The 22398-nt window shown below is 38.1% G+C and overlaps 1 protein-coding gene across 1 annotated transcript in view; it reads right to left on the minus strand.

The window, feature by feature from the left end:
* Positions 1-21474, minus strand: part of lig1 (ligase I, DNA, ATP-dependent) — a 65403-nt gene extending 43929 nt beyond the window's left edge. Inside the window, exons 1-14 of the mRNA XM_084732257.1 lie at positions 21309-21474; positions 20546-20614; positions 18260-18431; positions 14413-14578; positions 12727-12864; positions 10028-10411; positions 9765-9873; positions 8303-8389; positions 4898-4954; positions 4000-4058; positions 2460-2573; positions 2133-2299; positions 1670-1746; positions 1353-1444 (exon numbers count right to left, since the gene is read on the minus strand). Of these exons, the coding sequence (XP_084588383.1) occupies positions 1353-1444; positions 1670-1746; positions 2133-2299; positions 2460-2573; positions 4000-4058; positions 4898-4954; positions 8303-8389; positions 9765-9873; positions 10028-10411; positions 12727-12864; positions 14413-14578; positions 18260-18431; positions 20546-20614; positions 21309-21325 (1708 nt within the window). The 5' untranslated portion in view covers positions 21326-21474. The remainder of the gene's footprint in view (positions 1-1352; positions 1445-1669; positions 1747-2132; positions 2300-2459; positions 2574-3999; positions 4059-4897; positions 4955-8302; positions 8390-9764; positions 9874-10027; positions 10412-12726; positions 12865-14412; positions 14579-18259; positions 18432-20545; positions 20615-21308) is intronic.
* Between the last annotated feature and the right edge of the window lie 924 nt (positions 21475-22398).

The raw sequence follows: 22398 nt of genomic DNA on the forward strand, positions 1-22398 counted from the left end.
TAAATAAAAGCCATTATTACTTGCTATAACACCCCACCTTCCTCTCCTTTGGTGTGACCTTACAAATTGCTTTCTAATTAAATTTTATGAGGGACAATTACATCATTACAGAAGCATCTCATTAACAGAACAAATAAAAAAGTCTGCAAACTTAAATTAAAATAAGGAAACTGGGTAAAATACCAGCTTTTCCAGAGATGGAAGAAAAAATCCATAGTCCTCGATCTGTGCAAAAATATATTTCAAAGCTCATCTGACAATAATACAAGGTTTCAACAGACTGAGTTACACAAATAAGCTGGTTATCTTCCAAACTTAAGCTTTTTTTTCAGTGAAAAACACCCTCTTTGTGTTTTTACAGTGTTCACTGGCTGGTGGGGATTGTGAAAGAAAAACAGAGATTCTGTACTTACGAAAACGAACTTTGGAAGGTACGAGCCTCTCTAATTCAAACTGTTCAAGCAGGACTGGGCAGTATGGCCTATAATATATATATATTACTGTATAATATGAAGCATGGACATTATGGGTATATATCATGATGTATGCGTTGTTGTTAAATATCAATATAAATGCTTCTGAAGGGGTAAAGACCTGGTAATCAAACTGCATGGCAGCTATAACTGTAGTCTTTTCTCAAGTAAAAGGTTTAAGAATTACTACCCTGTGTAACCACTGTAATCCAACATTATTTGCAAAAAAATCAGATGCACCGGTCTTTTTACCAACTCCTTCTCCTCTTTTGTGTGCACTGCAGTGGATTGTTATAAACAAGCTAAAACCAACACTGTTTGTATACAGCCAAACTGTTAAACTTAGTTTGCCACAAATCTTTAAATTTGGCAAAGCTCTGACGTTATCTGTTCTTTTAACATTTTTGTGTAATTTATTATCATTCCGCTGCAGCCACTCTCTTACTCTTTGGGTCGAGCCTGATCTCCTGCGCAAACACACACAAGGAGCAAAGTCAGCAGAGAGACCTCAGTGAAGTGAACACACTTGAACAAGAAAGAAAGCAATATTTTTATCTGCTCTGTCCGCAGTCTCTCATCCACCACCACTATATTTTACACAAGCACAGCACGCTAGCTTGACTGTGCAACGCTTTGAGCCATTTCTTTGTTTCTAAAGAAAACGTAATCAGCTCTCATGTCTTCTAGACAATTAGCTGGCGCAGGCTGATGACATCAAATCTTGAGAAAATTGACTCCAAGGGGCTCTAGGCTATTCGTAGAGATGGAATGATTACAGCAACCAAAAACTTCTTTAATGTCTCTATGGGCACCTGAGTATTATTTTAAGATAGACTTAGTGTAGAAATTGTGAGCCCATCCTTTAAAATTCAAGATTACCTTGTCCAGGGGGGGTCAGGCACACAGCCTGGCTCAGTGCAGATAGGACACTCAGTTCAGCCAGGCCGATCCTCAGCTTCCCAGCCAGGGACCTGTCCATCAAAACCATAAGACCAGCAGCTGTCAGCGCCCATTTGCACCCACTGTCCATGACAACAGCTACACGCTTCAACATACACACAAGGAATTAAGAAGCCACACCTTTGTGTCTATATACATGCAGGTGTGTGTGTGTGTGTGTGTGTGTGTGTGTGTGTGTGTGTAGTCACACATGCAGCCGAGCCTGAATGTGTATGTGTGTGAGAGTGTTATTTTACCTGACTATGTAGCGGGCCTCGGAAAAGCGGCATGCCACAAAGAGGCCTTTGATGATGTCGATTTTCTTATTCATGGCCTGAGGCAGGCGGGAGGAAATTGAGATTCACAGAAGAGGAGCGAGGAGAGACAGAATGCAAAAAGACTGAGGTCACCAGCGAGTACAAACTCCATGTTCAATCCAAAGTGCAAGAAAAAAAAAAAAGACCCAGCAGCAACGGGGATGAAAAAGGAACTAATTGCTTGAGAGATTCCAGCCAGGTGACGACTTATTCAAGGACTGAAAAATTACCCTCTTCCCTCTGAAGAAGACAAATAAACTAACAATTGCTTGTTCGATACACAATCATGTTAACATTTCCTTTCTTTTCCCTCCCTGAACCCAATACACAGAGGCAAATAGAGTGAAAACAATATTTGCGCAGGACTGCTTTTCCCTAATGAAAATGTTATTCTGTGGCTCACCGAGTTCCCACTCATGCTGGCAATTTCCTTCAATTTCCTGAACACGCCCCCTGCTGTCAGACTGGCCGGTTGGAACATCATGCGCTGGTTGCTACGGGAACTCTCGGCCACAAGGCCCAAATCTCCTTTCTCCTGTGCCTCTGCCTTGATTTTGTCCAATTGTCGCCCTGGAAACAAGAGCGAGACGGTAAATAGCAGCCGTCTCGCCGGTTGATGAGCGAAGAAGGGTGGCATTAGCAGTTAGGCTGGGAATGACAAGCAAGTGTTTGGGTGCAACAGAATGTGTGTGTGTGTGTGTGTGTGTGTGTGTGTGTGTGTGTGTCTTACCAGTTGCTTGAGCAACAGCTTTCATCAGCACCGTCTCTCCAACGCCAAGCTCCATCCCCAGGTGGGCAGGCCCCAGCTGGTTCAAACAGAGGTACACACAGCACAGCAGGTCATCTGGAAAAATTACACACACACACATTTTATTACACAAAAACACACACATTTGGACAGAAAAACACAAACACACAAATACAGGCCTACAAAGAGGAGGACACACTAGGGCTGGGCAATATGGGTTATTAACAATCTCAATATTTTTAGGCTCTTCTGCGATATACAATGTATATCATGATATACAAAATCTCTATAAAATAAAACCATAACTCCTTAAATAATGCAAACAGTACAGCCGGGTGATATGGACCAAATCAAACATTAAATATGATATTTTCATTGTAGGGATGAGTATTGCTGGTCTGATTTTTGATAACAATCATCAATGTGGATAAAATGATTAAGTGGGTAAAGGAGAATAATAGAACAGTTAGAGCAGTCTGACGAGTTCAGAAAATGACATCACTTTACTGTGATGCAGTTTTTAAAACCAGGAAATGCCATATCACAATATAACAATAACCAAAATCTAAAATGATATGTAGTCTCATATCACAGTATTATTTTGATATATTGCCCATGATCTTTCTGACTTTTTTTTCTTTATCTAAAAAGTATACTGTTCAGTCAGATAGCAAATTATCAAAGTAATGCAATTACAACTTCCAAACAAGTTTAAGCATCTTATCCATTTGTTTTCTCCAAGAAGCACAAGAAGCACTTGTATGAACTCTGAATCAGGGTAGAAAATCAGCACCAGTCACCTGACAAATGCTGGTGGCAAAATATGAAATGGGCTGGTAGATTTCAGACACAAAATATTAATTAATATAATATTAATAATTATTTTCTATTGAATGGCTGCTGAATTTGAACTTATCTTTGTCAATGTTCACCTTTTGAAAAGTTAATTTCCCACCATGCCCTGAATATTGCAGGGATGACTGCTGATGCTTTCAAATAATTAGATTTTTGCTAAATAATCAGCAGCAATGTGGATATGATGACTAAGTTCAGAAAATCACTTCACTGTAATACAGCATTTAAAACAAGGACAAAACTTATGCCAATATCCAAACTGTAACATAATATCTAGTCTCATATCGCAATAAAATATTGATATTATCCAGTACTAGGACAGACACAACCAAACACATGTACAGACACACTCGTACAGACTCAGAAACACACTCAAAAGACACGCCAAACACACACAGACATGCTAAGACAAACACCAACCAAAAAAGCAGAGGCACATACACACACACAGAGCAACACTTCAACACAAACACACACATCATCGGAATCCCACAGGTATATGCTCGCACACACACAGCCCAATACACACATTTCAATGAACTGACTCATCCTCCCACTTTTATGTGCAACCTGGCTTCATCATCATCTCCTTGATAGAGTGGCTGGCAGCCAGCTGCCTGTGTAGCTACATCAGCATGCATTATGGGAGAGATAAAATACCATTTACCTGGAGAGAGCAGCAGCACGGAGCGAAACAGGTTCGACAGCGTCTCGATGTTTCTCAGCCTAGGAAATGACAACGGGATTGCTTTGAGACAAGGAAGACGAGTTAAATGAATTTTAAAGCCATCCTGTAAATACCAGGAGGCAAGAAATGAGATTTGTCTGGGGGTTTTAATCGGTAATGGAAGCTGGGGAGGCAGATGAACAGTTCATTTATGAAACGCTATACATCAACTACAGCAGGAGGGGAAAGCACAAGTCATCAAAGGGAAGTTTGTCATTCAATACCCTCAAAAGCACATCTGTTAAGTGTTTTCAATTTGTTGGTAAGAGACTTAAGGCACAAGTCATCCTTCAAATTATATGATCTGGACTCCAAAGGCTAAGAATCATGTGCATTTCCATCACCAAATCTACATTTTGGTTTTTTTTTGTTTGTTTGTTTCTAGTAATTTTTTAGCTTATGAGTTGAAAAATAAGTCATCAGCCAAGTTTCCAATAAAGTTGCAGAGAATAAAAGCTGAAACCAGCATTAAATTAAGCCCAAGTGTAAAAAAAAATATATTAAAATACATTCTTAAGCATTCCTAGAAAGTGACCTAATTGTAGAATTCCTTCATGTTCCCTACCCTCCCAAAGAAAATTAATCCAATTTCTCACTTTCCCTGGCTGGAACACACTTCTCTAATTATATTCCAGAAATTCCCAGCAGGAAACTTAGTCAAAGCTGAGTGGTAATTTTGTGAAAATGCTTTGGTATTTACTATATCCTTTGAACAGAGTAGCGATCACTTTCTTCTAAATGGTGTTTAACTCATTCTGGGATTTAAAAAAACAAAAAAAAACAAAAAAAAAAAAAACAAACACACTCAAACACCTTTTCCTCCATATGGAGCTCTTACCTGCCGGAGTCCTCTTCAATCTTCTCAAAGGTGCGAGCCACCGCCAAGTACGGCACTCTGGAGGGTGATGAGCATGTAGTTAGCAGGCGAAGCATCCACGCTGACAGATTTTTACATTTGCAGCGTTTAGCTGACTCAGCTGTTCAGAGCAACTAGCAATTAGTGCAACAGTTGAATGAGCTTTGATTCTGTGTTATCAAAACTGCATGAACGTAACAAGGGGGACAAAGGTCAGAGCCTCTGTGATGGGAAAACCGGTTCCTTACAATGACAACTGATATGCCAAATATAAAATGTATCATGTCCCATATGAGGGGGAGGGCAGGACAAACAGCCTTGAAAAGAGAAATGTTCTGGAGAGCTTTGCACAGATGAATCATGGGGGATTTAACACTATACAGGGCAGCAAAGCAAAAGGGTTTCGTTTACAATATGAGAAAATTTGGGACCAAAACCTACACCAATACCTTTGTGCCAACTTTTCATTAGTAGTGAAGGTTATGATTAAAAAATTGTACTAAATTGGTCTCATGTGGCATACCTATTTAAACTGATAATGTGTAACTAATTTATTTCACATAAATATTTGAAAAGAACTGTTTTATTTTACAATAGTTTGTGACCCAGTAACTCCAAATTAATACCAAACATTATTTTTACATTTTACATCATTTTGTTATATTTGTACTTAATTAAAATTCAACATTTGTTGATCAACCTGTTGGTATCTCTTCAGTGGTCACATTGTAAAGTTTTTTTTCCTTCATTATTCTTGATTTGCCTTTTATCAAAAATAGAATCAGAAGAATGAAATGTGCACAGAAATAATGCACAAAGATATAATAAATAATGCACTCAAAATCTGCAACTGAGTGATTCTTTTTATCTCTTTGTTTCATCTTAATATAAAATGTGAATCCCTGGTAGAGTAAGTGGGTCAGAAATCTACTAGCCAAAAGTCAATTTTTATTTGCCCCAATACAAACTGATTCATTTATTAGCAGTTATCAATAACACTAAAGATAATTGTCATGTTTAATCTAAGGGTGCATCGTCTATAAAATGTCAGAAAATAATGAAAAATGTCCATCACAGTTTTCCAAAGCCCAAGATGATGTCTTAAAATGTCTTGTTTTGACAAAATCCAAAGATATATTATTTATTATTATAATTACTTTAACAATTAATTGATTATCAAAATAGTTTACTAGTTAGACAAGTGAGTTGCCAGATTTATTTGCCAACTTGTCAATTTTATTTGCCCTGGGCAAGCCTAATTATCAAGCCTTGCTTATGTACACTTTGGTCTGTCAAATTGTGATTTTTGACACTAAGCAAACTGTGCACATGGTGCACGTCATACATGAACTGGTTTTGCATATTTCTCTCAAAAATATCCAGGGATAATCCTGAATTATGAGACTCTTTTTCTGACTAATATGTAGCAGCAGGAGTGTAGCAGCAGGTTAAAACACACAGAACATGACTGTACACAGTAGTTGACCTGACTGTAAGCAACACCATGGCCTCGATGTAAAATGCCATGATTTTTCCATGACTTTCCATTACAAAGTCAGAGCACTTTCCTGGTCTGAAAAAATGATTCCCTCTGAGTTTCTTAATGTTTAACAGAGAAAACCAGGGCAGTTCAACCACAGTTTGGCTCAGAGGTGAAAATAAAAACACTATACAAATATGACTGTCATCACTGTTGGGTGAAAACCTTTTTTTCTCAAAGGGCTGGTGACTGTTTTTGTATATGTATTTTTTTGCTTTTATTTGACTGTCAAAAGTAAAGAGTGAAAATAAATATAAGCAGAGAAAAAGCCATCTAGTTCCAGATTCTCTGTAGTGAAGGTTTGCCTCTTTTCTTTATTTCATGTGAGAGTAAACTGATTATTTTGGGGTTATGGACTGTCAGTCAGGCAAAACAAGCACTGAAGAACTGAAGATGTGACCCCACTTTCAGACACTATGAGGGACATTTTTCACTTTTTTCTAACAATTCATTGAAATTAACTGTTATGTGCAGCCCTTGAAATAAGTGAGTTTCCATTTCGGCACACAGTATTTGAGATTAAGAGGTGAATAGGCTGAGTCAAAGTGGGCTGGATCAAAACTACATCAATTTAATCCTGTTTGCCAGACATAAGCTGTAAGTGTAACAATGCTACAGGAACACTTACTACTATTTATGAGAGTCTAATGAGGTCAAAATTTTTATGAGGTTCAATACTATCACAATACTTGGGTGCCAATTCGTGATTGTGATTCAATATTACAATTTTTCTATCCTTCTTAACACTAGACCAAGTGGGAAAGGTTGAATTAAACACTAAGAGACTGAATATCATGACTGATATTTCCAAAAACAATGTTAATCACCTGTCTGTCAGACTTATTTCAGCATCAATGTAGTAAATAAAGTACTTTTTGAAATAAAAGTTAACTGTTCCTGCTATTCAAGCTAGTGCCATAAGAAAATAATAAACAAAAAAGGATGTTATGCCAGAATTAGTAGAGGTTTTAGTTTTGACCCTTTGAGGTTGGAGGTTGTGGAGGTCAGTGTGGAGGTTGGAGCCAGTTAGCAAAGGCAATTCAGCCGTTATTTGTTTGTTTCCAGAGATCAGAGGAAATATATGGCTTAAAGTCTGAGTACACACATTGTTTTATAAAAAGCATCTAGTAAAATTATCTGTATAAATCTGTTAAAATAAATCTGTTTGTTAAGATAATATTACACAGACAACAATGTTAATTCCCATTAGCACATCAATGGGAATTTCCACTATGTGTTAACATCAAGCCAACAGACCAAGCACTGATTAACTATATAAGTTTAAAATAATCTATTCAGCAATCAAAAAATCTACTCTGGAATTGTAAAAATAAAGAATGACAATTCTTAAGAGAATCTCTTTTCTTCCACCTCTAATAGTTAGCCAGGTAACAAAACAAAAAAATCCAATGTTCACCAAAGTTGTGCATAGGTGATCATCCAAGTGATTTTCTTAAGAAGAAGAGTGATCGTGTACTTACTAGCTATGCAAGTAATAGCTATAGGATGGGGAAATGAGAAGAAACAAAGTATGAATCAGTATTTTAAGGATCTATCAGCATGTGTTGCTTTGGAAAAGCTAACATGCATTAATAAAGGAAAACTTGGATTTTTTTTTTTTTGAAAATATCAGGGGGAGCCTCATGGAGCAAAGACTGGCCTGGTACTTGTGCGGGGCAACTGGAAAAAGTTTATAAAGTGTAGTAGCCCATGTGATCTTAGAGTTTTTCATTATACAAGCATAGGGTTGCTGATTTGGTGGTTTGCTATATTTACCACCAAATCTTACCATTTTAATAATAGTTCAACCCAAATAAAAATATTGGAAAAAAGTGGGCTGGACTTACTTTTGGCCCTGCTTCCAACAGGCATGATCCACGGGATGGTAGTTGGGCCGGGATGGATTGTAGTCTGTTTGTCCTGAGCTTGACTCACTGAAGAAAAACACAGCGAGAAAAACAGTAAATTAAGAGCCTAACTGAATGATGGTGACAGCTGTGGTGACAATCCCTGAAGCCAACTCAGATCTCTTTGTAGACAGAAAGTCATGCACGCCATTATCATAACAATGAGATATTCTGAAGTGTAATGAGTCTTTCTAAGGATGTTTTCAAAGCTTCACCGGTTACTTCAAACTGGAGGAAGCTGAACTACAGGAAAGTTCACCTCAAAAGAAAAACACCCGTACTGGTAAAGAAAAAAGTTAAATGCATTCATTAGAAGAGTGTTTCCCACGTCAGCAATGGTATATGCTAATTTACTCTTGCAAAAAAGAGATTCAGATGGTTAAAAAGTTTTTTTTTACTGCAGTATATGCAACATATGTTATGTTTTCTTTTCCTCACACAAGGTGTAAAAAACAAGTCGAATGGTTGAATTCATTAAAATGAGAGGCACTCTGCCGGTGAAGCATCTTTTGTCTACGACGCCGATCACTCCCACACCGTCATACACAAGGCAGTGATAAAAAAATAAATAGTAGGATGAAAAATGCATTTCCTTACTTCTAGAGCTAAAAATAGTGTGTGACTGGAAAAGCTAACATGACCTCAAAATGACAAAGCAGTAATACGCTGCTGCAGTTGCTGCTAGTGATTTATTTACATGCATTGAAAGCCCTGCTTCATCTGTGACACGCTCAGATAATGTGATGTTATAGTAATAATAATGAACACAGAAACTGATTGACTTAAAGCACCTGAGAGCACATACCTTCAGCTGAGGCTATACAATTGTCCTGTTTTAATAATAAATACCACCTCATGGCTGTATGACTCCATTACATTTAAATTCATGTATGTCCAGCTTCATATGATGCATGGAAAAAGGTATTAAATGTAGTTTTTGGGAAGATGGAAGCAGTTGCAATATTGCTGTTTAATTCCAGTGAGAAACTTTTTTTTGTTATGAAGGTGTATAGAAAACTCCTCTTAGAATTTGTGTCAAATTTTGTCATAATTACAGGGTTGCTACACCTTTACATTTAATGCACTAAAATGAAACTATCAAACATTTTATCAAAATACTTATTGCTATTGACGGAGTGTCTACTGCTGATAGATATGGCTATTGTTTTATCACCCTGGTCAAGTTTCTCTCATCCAAGAGTTTTAACTAAACCTGATTTCTGGGCCAAGGACTTAAATTTCCACGCATTTAGTGCACCAAAGTAGTAATGTTTCAAGCAGGTCAAAGGTTAAGGACAGCACAACATGTGGACAGACACACAGAAGAATAGAAATGGGTAGATAAGGCATCTGGCCCAACAAGCCTGAGCTGTCTGTAACTTCCTGTTATAGTCTGCCTTACCCTTTTGCGTCTTTGCTCTCCTCCACTGAAGTCTTCTTCTCTGGACTCGTCTTTTTCTCTCCTTCACTCTTCTCTAGTTTCTCTGTCTTTACTGCAGCTTTTCTGGGAGCTATTAAAAAAAAACAAATAAAGGGGAAGGTGAGTGTGGAGCAGGGGTTGGGGCAGAACAATATTTTGCTGTCTTTTCTAACTGATAAAAGCATAGCACATTTACGGACACATTTTTTTTGTGCAAGCACAGAGCTATGCAAATTCCTCCTCACCAAAGAAACTGCTGATGGGGGCTTTCTTGGGCGGCTCCTTATCTTTCTGCTCTTTTGCCTCTTTCTGCTTTTCTGCTGTTTGACTTTTTGGGCTCCCTTCTCCCTCTCGCCTGTCCTTTTCAACCACCTCCTTCTTGGCAACGGCAGGCCTTTTCTCATCATCCGTCTTCTCCTTTGCTTCATTTTTCTTTACCGCCCCCTCAGCTTTTTCTTCTTTCTCATCAGAGCTCTTTTTCCCCGCCCGTTCCTCCTCCCTGGCCTTCTCTCCTTCCCCTTTCTTCTTCTTCTTCTTCTCCACCTCCTCATCTGGGTTGTTAGCCTCGGTCACTGCTTTTTCAACTTCTTCTTCCTTTGCTCCCTCCTCCATGGGTTCACCGGGGTTCCCTACACAGGGTGAGACAGAAAGGGAGTACAGTCATTGAAGAGATAAATGCCAGCAGGTTGACTGAGGGCGACCCGGTTTATTTGTGAGCCCACGTTTGAAGATGGTTTTCAACATAACAGCCTTTTTCAATAAATGCCGCAGGTTATATTTTTGAGGTTTCCTTTTCACCCGAGAGTCAGGTAAAGGAGAAATTACTATTGACAAACTTGTAGCACCGAGTCCTGGCGGACGGAGCTGGGGTCATGATACTGTCTGAGCAAAGAGCCTGACATGAAACTTTAATTTTCTCATCCACAAGCTGAAATGACTGGGGAATCCAGCAGTTACTTTTGGTACTTCACTGCCCATTTTAGAAAAGAGAGGAGCCATTTTCCTGTCTGCTGTGCAACTGTAGGTACACATGCTCCTAAAAAAAAAAAAAAAAAACCCTACCAGCTCTCAAAGTGCTGACGGTGGGAAAACTGAATTTTTGCTGCCGGCTTTTGCACACTTTATTGTAATTTTGGCCTGAATAAGACATAATTTAAATACGTGGGCAAACAGATTAGGCAAAGCCATCGTTGGACGGTGTAAACTTCCAAGACAGCTTCTCAATGATGGGGAAAACATAGGATAAAAAATCCTAACAAATGGCAAAGATGTAAAAGTGAAACCTCATCACAGAGCAGGGATCCTACGGCTTGCTTTGAAATGAAACTTTTTCCATCCATAACTAAATTTCTCAAGCCTAACTAAGAGATTTGGCAGATGTTGTGGCATCCGAAGAGAAAGATCAATCAATGACTGATGAGGGCCACAGGTTGCAGACCCCTGTCTTAGCTGGACAAAGCATTGTTTCCTGAACAAAACACATGAGCTGCATCATTTGATGTTAGAGCTGCAACTAGCTACTATTTTCATCAATCTGATTATTCGTTTCTATTAATCCATTAACTGTTTAATTTAAAAAAAAATAAGAAAATAAAGAAAGACTCCTCTCACAATTTCCCAGAGCCCAAGATTTCTACAAATTGCTTGTTGCTTTGGACCAACAGTCCAAATCTTGTTAACTCACAATTTAACAAAAGGAAAAGCAACAAACCCTCACATTTGAGAAGCTGGAACCAAAGAATGTTTGGCATTTTTTTCTTGATAATTGACTCACACAATTAACTGACTATCACATTTGTTGCCAATACATTTTATGTTTATTAACTGCTGATTAATTAATTCATAATTTCATCTCTACTTCAGCATCTACTAATGCCCATAGCTCATACCAAACATGTCAAACAGAGCAAGAAGTGAATTTGACAAAACTACTGCTTTTCTGCCACGTTAATGCACAACAAAAAGCAACGACAAGCAACACTTTTCAGTGACCAACCCAATTTAAAATAGTTTGGAGGTTTTCTGGCCTGCATGTGCAGTAGTGTGGATGAAACTGGGACTTGTGTCTTGAAGGGTACATGTTAACACTGACAGTGGGGCATTTCCATGTTTTGTTTTCTTCTCTTCCCTCTGGACTTTTTCCTGTGTCCTCATCAACTGTACAACAGCATACAGAGTTAGACTACACTACATTAGTCTTTTCTTTTATATATTCTATTTTTTTATTCATGTTAATGTGGATACTGACTTATCTTAAGATCACACACAAAATATTTCATTCTATAAATATTGTTTTTGTGCCTCATTCTGTTCTCTATAGGTTTATTTATTTTCTGACCGACAGATGGGGCAAACTGTTTTAAAGGAGGAGGGGCTGAGGTGGAAGCATCTGGGTGTCAGGTGTGATTCTGTGGCAAATGGTTTACATGGCTCTCTGGTCAGTTAGGAGGGCCTCTTGGCAGAATTTTGCTTAGGACCCCATGGAGGTCAGGACCAGCTCTGACAGAGTACTTGATGTGTGTTTTTGAACCAAAATCCCCTGTAAGACCACCTGCTCCCATTAAGCCCATTTAACTGTGTTTTGAAAGGGGATTTTCTACTCTTTGACCTGTGATATTGCATGGGTCTATTAATTGATATTATTCCACAGTGTTTTTAAATGTGTTTTTCCATTGCTTTAAATTTACTAGCTGAAATGCAGCATGCATTTGTTAAGCAACATTTATCCTACTAATAATCTTCTCATTAAAATACATAAACATGTGCTATATTTGTTGGTTTGTTTTGTTTTTTCCTATGTATCCAAGGTGGTTGGTGAACTTCCCAACTCTGAAAATCCTAGAAAGTCTCCAATTCATTTTCCATTCTCACCATGACTCTCCAGCCCTGTGCAGGAGCTTAACAGTACTCTGTTATCAGACTTGTAGCAGAGGTGAAGGCGTACCTGGGCTGCTGGCACTGCTCTCCACACGGGGTCGTTTGTTTTGCTGACCCTGCTCTTCCTTGGCCTCGGCCTCCTCCTTCTGACTCTCGCTGCTGGTCCTGCTCTCATCAAGCTTCCTCTTTGGGAACATCTTCCTCGCTGCACACGTCAGGACGGGCATCAAATTAAAAAGGAGGAGGGGGAGAAAAAAAAAAAAAAAGTGAGAGGCATCCCAACTGAAATCATGACATGATCAAACAGAAAGAGAATGTGAAGATGAAAACAGGACGAGTCTGCTCCCTTACTGCAGATGTAGGGCAGCGAAAAAAAGAGAATCAGATACGTACTTTGCTAATGAAAACACTAATTCCATCCTGAAAGATATTATGCAGCACAGCCGCTTAGGGTTCCAGTGTAATTTCCTCTGTAATTTTATGCAGCAGTGGTGCTCGAGGGTAATTTTAGTTATGGTTCCACATCCGCCTTTGTTTTGGTCCTTGTTAGGGTTCTAGCACAGGTAGCACTGCTGATGTTTTTCTTCTACATATTATAATGAAAGCATTAATCCAGGACATTAACAATGCAATTTCTGGTCAAATTAGAGTGTTCCTTTAATGTGATGTTTTCTCCAGTGGTGGCAGGCAGGGCGCTTACTGTGGCAACGCACCACTGCTGAAAGCAAACACTGCAGTCATCAAACGGAAAGAGAATGGGATGATGAAAAGAGAATGAGCCGCTTTCCTGCTGCAAAAGTAGGATGAAGGAAAACAAAGTGAGAAAGGAGGTGCTTCCCAAATGAAAACAAAGCTGCGATGCAAGAAAACTGTGTAGCTCTAAGTAGCTTAAATTGTCTGTTCTGCCTGCGAATCCAACATTTCTGGTGTGACATGAAAAATACAGCAAGTACAAAGCTCCACTTAAAATCACTTGCCTATTCTCTTTCATGCTAAATGCAGATAGTTAACGCAGATCTCATTTAGAATTTACAGATAATGAACATGTATGGTAGAGAAACAGCAGCAGCTTTCTTTCGCTCTCATGTTGCATGTGTGAAATGTTCAATCCATCCTGTACAGGCTGCAGCTATAAAATAATCATCACTACAGATGTTTGTGCTGTTTTTTAAGAAGTTACCAAAGCCTGCAAACCAAAATGGAGCCATACAAAACACTGACAATAAGCTACAATAATAAGGCGACTTGCTCTGCTGGTTCCATTAACACCAAGTCAGCAGAAGCTATACATCGCGAGACAATGCAGAAATAATGTTATTATTATCACAATGCAAATACAGGCAGAAAAATAATGATATAGGCTCAAGGAGTGTGTACCCGTGGTTCAGCAGACAATCTTGTCTACCAGTTGTCAGTCAAAAAGGTTGAGACCTTTACAGAGTGTCAAGAGAAAAGTGAAACAAAGAGCGGAGAGTGTGTTTTAGCTGTTTCTGGTGAACAAACTTCTCAAGCATACAGTTTGTGATAAATGTCTTGTTTTTCCCTCATTGTGAAATAATGAGTATTTGGAGCCATTAGGCTCCTGCTAACAAGTAATCAAGAGAAATAGCTCAAGGCAGAAAAAAAACTATCAATCCTCAGCTGGTGTCAAAGTTCAAAAATGCAGCAAACTTTGGAGAAAAAGTCGAGAAGCACAGAGGAGAGAAATAAACTGAAAGAAATAATGTAAGAATATATCTAACTTGATACCGACCAGTCTTGCGTTTTACAATCCCAGAGGGGGAGATGGAGTTCGGGGTGCTGGGGGTCCCAGGAGAAGCCGAAGAGGCTGGGGTGGCTGGAGTGGCTGGGGTTACAGGGGTGGCTAAGGCAGGTGGAGGAGACAGAGGGGTAGGAACGGCCTTAAACACATCGTCCTTCTGAAAAAGACAAGCAGTGTTGATGTTAGTGATGATACCAGTGAGAGGCAGCATAAACAAAAACTTAAATGGCTAGAGTTACTGCAGACCATAGTATTGATTTGAGGAGATTTCTTTTTTTTTTAAATCAATTTCAGGGTTGCTACACCTTCTCCACAGTCAAACTGAAGCACTTTTAAGACACCTTACAGCTGTGGTAAATTACATATTTACAGGCACATATTATTCATCACAACAAATCAGATGTTACTGTGCTATAGACAACCAAACTTGTTTTTTATCTCTAAAAAGTAGGGCGGCAACTAACAATTCATTATCAGTTAATTATCGATCATTTTTTCAATTAATCAATAAGTTCTCTGCTCCATAGGATGTCAAAAAAATTGTAAAAATGTTGATTACTGTTTCCGAGAGCCCAAGATGACATCATCAAAAATCTTGTTTTGATATATCAACCCAAAGATACTGAGTTTACTGTCACAGTGGATCAAAGAAACCAAAAATTATAACAACAAAAATAATAATAACAGCTAGTTGGCAATGGATTTAATAGTTGATGGGTAATCAATGAATTGACTAACTGTTGCAGCTCTTCTAAAAAGCAAATTGTTCAGTCAGATAGCAATTAATTATGAAATTAATGCAATTACAATTTCAAGTATTTTAAAGTACTGCACCCGAAATCGAAGCACTTTTCAAACCTTGAAAACATAAAATTTTAAAAGTGTTTAAGGATTTCCAGCCCAAGTACAAAGTACAAATCCTGCGATTTTAAATCAACATCCTGTTGGCCGCAGCTAAAAATGTAAAGGCAGGAAGTGACAGGAACAGCTGCCCAGCTGTCTAAAACAATACAATCTGGATCACTGTGAACTGTTTGCATCGCTCATCCTTGATGTGGCATCTTCTGTCAAAAAGAGGACAGCTTATTTGTTTATGGACTGTCAATGGAAAGTCGAGCGATGGCCTGTCAACATGAAACAGCTAAAGCAAAATAAAGAAAAGAAGAAACAGCCGAAGCCATCGATCTAGGAGGCAAAGTATCTAAGAGTATCACAAAGTGTTGGAAAAAATACTGTGAACACTGTGCGGCACACACCTCCATCAGTGAGGAAACAAGTTTGTTGGTCAATGAAGCGCATCGTTTAGAGAGGGCTGCTCGGAGAAAAGAAAAATCAGAGAAGGCAGGAAGCACTGTAGCAGACAGGCTGGCAACCACTTCTAAAAGTCAGTGTTGAGGCCTGTACTCCACATGAAATGTCTCAGTATTCCCCATTAATCATTGTTGTAGAGTCGTTCTTGCGTGAACTAAAATGCATTAGTAAGTATACAGTTCTACCTGAGCACTGCGACAAACAGTGGGTATTCACGTACTGAAAAGTTGTTACCTATGGGGGTAATTCTGCAGCTGCCAGGGGGTACAAGGAAAAAAGTAAGTTTATTTGAAAAAATAAAATTATGGAGGCATAATTTCAGAATTTTGCTGATATGACAATATTTTCCCACTACTTTTTGGCCCACTGCTGATACCAAGTCATGCAGATATTAAGATTATAGTAATAATTAAAGTATTATAGGTATAATAATTAAGATATTAATATACCTACTCTTACCGTGATGACCACATAAAATATAAAGCTGTTCAAACTGTAAACATTCAATGGGCAAAATAAGAAAAGCACTGATGCCTGTTTGTCTTTGTTTTTCACAAATTTGTCATAATGATCAGATGGAAAGGCCGAAATCGAATTGAATTGACTTCTTAATTTCAACAACTGAATCAAAAGGCAGAATCAGTGATTCTCCAAGTAGGTTCTGGAAAGTCGTATCAACAAGTCTTGAGGAAAAAACGGCACAGATATTATTGTGCATACCTACATAAAATAACTAAATCTTTTTTTATATATATATATATATCCAAACTGATGCTGATCTGTAGTATACTGTCATAATAACCAATCAACTACCAGCTACAAAAGGTCACCTACATAGGACACTCCTTGAAGACCACATGCTTTATAATTCAGATCATAAAAACTAGAGATCAAGAAAATAATTTAAAATGGAGCCAAAAGTATGGGATAAATGGCTGAAATATCCAGCTTCTGTCAGTCCAAGTGGTAGTAGTATGAATTTGAACCAGAATACAAAAAAACAAACCTCAACATCAACATTGTTTTGTCTTTGATTGAAAAAATGGATTGAAATCAAAAGCAGAATTGGCGACTCCCAGTATTACTGCCTGTTCACCCCACCTATTTGTTTGCATCAAAAACACAATAAAACAACAAAAAGACGACACAGCATAGTTGTCACCTGCAGCTGCACTGTCTGACAATGTAACTGACCACCAGTGATGTGTTCATCTTTACAAATCAGGACTCCATCAGAGATAAAAAAAAAAATTTTTTAGAAGTGAATCTAATGCCGACCTTAAAATTAAAGGTCAAATTGAACCCTGGATTCTTGAAACCCTTATATAATGGTGTCTACTTTTATATATCCAGTAGTGTTAAATAACATCTACTTTAAAATCTGTTAAATTTAACACATTTGGGACTTGACAGGTGGTGCCGATGAGGAGTTATTTGGGCTCATCTGATGAGCTGTGGAAGTATATCAGACAAAAAAGTTTGGGAAACCCCTTCTGACTATTTCCCTTCGCTGTGAACCTTAAAAGTAAGTGAATTTGTGCCAGAAATCCTGATTTCTAAATTGTCAGAAAATTCATCAACAACAACTCTCCTAATTTATGAAGATACCTTTACTCTGCATGAATTTGCCAAGTTGTGATTAAGCCTTCCAATTCCCCAGAAGATTTGGGAGCCATGAGGACCTCTGCTTGTGCTGGGCCTTTTTCACATTTCGTTTTAACTTCAATACACCAACAATTAATCCAAAAAAACTCATCACTGAATCACTTAATAATCACTGCTGAAAATAATCATTAGTTGCCGCTCTGCATTTATCTCTGGTGGAGCTGCACTGTGGCCAAAAGTAAAAGAGTGCATTTATTATTATTACTATTAGCATTTATACCTAATCACAAAAAATATGTAATAAGTGTAACCATATGAAAGTGATGCACGGTGGGTCATGCTGACAAACACCATGTACTGGCCACAATCTCTTCCCTCAATGAACAAATAATGACTAATTCCTGACATATTACAAACAAAATAAAGGGAGCTGTTAAGAGAAGTGTTTATCAAACAACAGGTGGCTGAGCGACAGCCAGAGCCAATAATCAGGTCTTTTCATTATGTGGCTTATTGACAAATGCATTCAACATGGTGATTCACCATACAATTACTGTGCCTTTGTGAAACAGTGTTTTTCCCAACCACTGAATAAACAATAGGCACTGATACGCCTACAGAGCTCTAACAGTATTATTATTTTCAGTTCGGGCAGGTTATGTGGATGGAGAACATTTGATGGGTTACACACTGTTTCAATGACATTTACACCGCACAAGGAAAAAAGAAGCCTACTGGTGAGTGGTATTTTATAATTATAACATCAGACAGTCATTATGTAAAAGTATGACTGCTTTCTTTCCCATCACAATGATGTCCCATGAGACTGTCAGTTTGTTTTTTTTGCACAAATGTCACTGTTGAATTCAATGATTCAGATAGACTCTGATGTCTGAATAAGGAAGTGTAAGCTGCCTTTTACCCTTTCAGGAGCTTCTTTGTCTCCTTGTCCCTTTGTGGCGACTTGTTCTTTAACCGCCGGTGCCTCGTCATCGTCACTGTCCAGGATCTGACGGCTGCGTTTGGCAACCTTCTTGATGGGTGAATCTGCTTCCTGCACACCATTCTGCACCTTCAGAGGGCTTTTGGCAGGTCTGTAGGCAAGGACAGACACACAGGTGAGACACTATGTAATTCAAATAAATAAAGCCATAAGCTTTGTGTATATATAAAAGCATTCAAAAGAGCAGACAAGGTGCTATATCAAGTATTTTAGAAAGGAATAAATTTAATTGCAAAAGCTATTAAAAAAAACAGATATAAAATCAAGGCAAGAGTCATAAAAGAGAGGTCAAAGCGATGATGAAAAGATCATTACATAAAGATGTAGTGTATTAAAGCGAGTTTTAAGACACACTTTAAAGATGGTACAGTCTGGAGATAATGAACACTATCATCAAAGCAGCTCAGAGATGAGAAACAGAAGTTATCGGCTCTTTTGATAATAACTACTGGCCACAAAAAGTGTTACCAAGCAACAGAGATCCATGATTCAGAGTGATTCAAAGATAACTGCCCATACTCCAACTGTCAGTGGGGTCTCAACACAAAAGTGTTTGAAAATTACATGACGCATTGATATGGTTTTCTATTCCTCTCAGGCATATTGGCCATTTTAATTCCCATTTCTCTCCTACAAATGCAGGTACTGTATTTCCAAATATTAAGTTGTGACATTGCCATTATTTTTGCTCATGTGGCAGCTGTAATAAGCAGCATAGCCCTTCAAAAAAGTTCACAAATCTTCAATTCCTCAAACATCCTAACATTGTTAAGTCTGAACAGAACAGGAAGACAACCAGTGGGTTCAGTCGAGAAGGAAGATCTGAGTTTTAAACACCAGCAGCAACAAATTCAATGTTAAAAAAAAAGAAAAAACACAATTTTCTTCTGTAAGTCATTTATATGGGTATGTATGAGGTTTTCAATGGCCTATGCCAATATATAATCAAAACAAAGAACAGTGTTGCAAAATTCCAAATTCCATGCACATTGCAATTTAATATACATAGATATTGTTATTAATTAACAATGAAAAATGAAAAATACATCACAATATTGGTATTTAATGGAGAGTGGGGCAAAACATGTCAGAACCTACTTAATTTAAACACATTATTCTATACATGATAACATAATGTATATTCAACGCTAGTCAATACTGGTTTTAGATAAAAGAAATGTGGGAGAAACAACGAACTTTTTCACTTTGCCAAAACTCACAAGGAGCTCTAACATTTCACAGCAGCCATTCTGACAAGGCTGCCTGCACATGTGTCTACAAACATCTATTGTTTATCGGCTTTCTAAGTGTGGGCATCTGCCAACACCAATTCTTTCAAAATGCCAAATAATCGTGCTTGTTAATCAGCCTATCACCATTTCCTGCAGACCTTGACATAAACTTTTGGAGTTACATGATGGACTTCTGCACATCTTAGATAATATATAACTTAATTTATCCCGAGGGAAACTGCTGTGCAGCAGTTGCAGTAAAAAGTAGGAAGGTATAAATGCAAATATATAATACCAATAGAAAGCTGCAAGTACAAAAATATCAATAAACACATACCGAACCTAAAATATAAACAATGCCAACAAAACAAACAAAGTCAACAGTAAGAATCACAAATGGTCACAACTGAAGTTACTTTTTCCTGCGTAGCATAAAGATGCAGTATATATGAGAAGTGGCATAAAGTAATGCGTGTACACTATTAAATCTGAAGTACAGTTAACTGTATACTGTATGCATTATTTATAAAGAAGGTACTTCGGAAACATTACAGACTGACTCCATTGGTATTGGTATCACTTTAAGAGTACTGGCATCGTATTTTTTTAAACAATACCCAGCCCTAGCCCTAATAGCTATGTATGTAAACAATCTCAAGTACAGGTAAATGTATATGGTTAATACAAATGTTGAATGATTATGTCCATGAAATTGTATGTCACATCTCAATCAAGGTGCAAAGATGATCTTTTTGTTCCCTGGCCAAATGTTTAGTGAATGTTCAAATTTACCAAGCCCCAATAGATTACCATTGTTTTCTGGCCAGTAAACTTCAAATTTTACTTCTGTTTGGCTTGTGGATGGTGCTAATATTGTGCTCTGGTTCATCAGGTGGGTACAGTAAACCTTTGCATATATGTATTTAAAAAAAAGTCCCATTCCTTGTGTATGTGCCTACAAAGAAAAACTTACTTCTTGACTGGTTCATCTACAGTTTTCCTCTGCACATCCTTGTCCTTGCTCTTGGGCTGAAAGAAGGATCTGATGGAGGAGGACAAGCAGACAGAAAACAGTTAATGGGCTGGTGGGTGTTAAATGCATGTGATCAGAGTCAAACAAAAGTAATACAGTGAATCATCAAAACAGTGTATTTTAACCACTGAAAACACAGCTGGTTTCACTGTAATTTCAGGCGAACATGCTGGTAGGTTAGTCACGTACAAAGAGAAGTTAACAGCTCAAATACAGATTACCATCTTGCTAACTTAGCAGACACAGGAAGCCTCATATAACATTAACGCTAGCCAGTCTTACAGTACCTCTATCTTGCTGCTTGGGTCATATACCCTTCCCTTGTCGTATCAAACGGTCAAAGTTTAGGCCAAAGGGACGACACATTCGTCGGATCATTTATCTGATAAGGAGTTTGGTGTCTGACTCCACTGTTGGAGCACAAAGTGGATCTTTTTTTTTTTTTACCAAAACAGACGTTGCTGACAAATGAATGCTAAAGCTAACTTACAGGCAGTGCAGTCAACACTGAATTCCGGTAGTTAGCTGACGTTACGCTTTCCTGCAGTCACTTTCAGACCCCTACAAAGAACTTACACTACACTGAACTAGCTTACAACTTACTTAAAGCTAATACAGCTTCAGACGTCACCAAGCTAACTCAACGCTACCACCAATAGAGAGCTAAGTAGAAACCACTCCTGGTTATCAACTGTGTACTTACGAGATGCTCCGCTGCATGTTGGCTTCAAACTCTTCCTTCACCTGATACTAAATTAAGACTAAAAGTTAGTTTAAATCACTTGTGCGACATTCACACACAGAAACACCAGCTCCCGCGCTGCACAATGACAATACTTGGAATATTCGGCGCCAAAATTGCATCTCAGCCAAAGATCGTCAACAGAGAAGAGGAGTCACTCGTTAGCCAGAATCTGCTGAGCAGTTTTCCTTTCTGCAGACGTGTCCGTTAATGTGTCATCTTAATTATGGGTAAATATCGCATTCAATCATGTAAAGAGAAAACCTTAAAGCCCCGTTAACATGGTTCAAGGAATGTTATTATAATGGTGAAATTTCATACCCATAAATGTAAATTTAAAGTTTGTAGGCCTTTCTTTATCTTCGTTGGTCACAAATGCAAGCAATACAGTTATTGAAAAAGACTGAACCAAAAATCAGTTAAAACTATAGCACCTGGTATGTTGGGAAAAAAATGTATAGGTATTTTATCTATTATTTTCTGTTGATTCTAGTAAACCCTAGCGTTATATATAATCTTTGTTTTTCATTTTTGTTTTCCTTGTATGTAAATATGTATGTATTTCTTTTTTGTGATGCCCTTTGTGTTGTGGAGGCTACATGTAGATTCTTTTCTCATAAAAAATACAGGGAGAATAGAACCATACTGGTAGTTTAAACATAATTTCTATATGGAGTAATATGCAGTTGAAGTCACCAAATAAAGATTTTTAAAAAAGAAAAAGACCGAGTAAAGCCTAAAATAGCTCCAAAAACATGGATCTCTATCTGTCACTTTTCCCAGTAAACTGATTTGAATGTATGATGCCTAAAAAATATCACAGAGTGACTCCTCTGTATGTTTCTTCACATCTCAGCTGTGACTCTCTCCCGGGAAAAACTGTGTTTAGAGAACTTTGTGGATGGCAAAAGATGCCACTGCCCCCTGCTGTGTGGGAGTGGTCACTGCAGCCCCCAGCGGCTGGTCCTGATGCTGCCGTCAGAAGAAGAGATGAAAGCGGCTTTCATGAAAATTTCACAGTGCCTGTTTGAATGCATCATTTATGCAGCTC

This window comes from Lutjanus erythropterus, chromosome 12 (assembly GCF_056507025.1).
Source record: "Lutjanus erythropterus isolate fLutEry1 chromosome 12, fLutEry1.hap2, whole genome shotgun sequence".
NCBI classification, from domain to species: Eukaryota; Metazoa; Chordata; class Actinopteri; order Lutjaniformes; family Lutjanidae; genus Lutjanus; species Lutjanus erythropterus.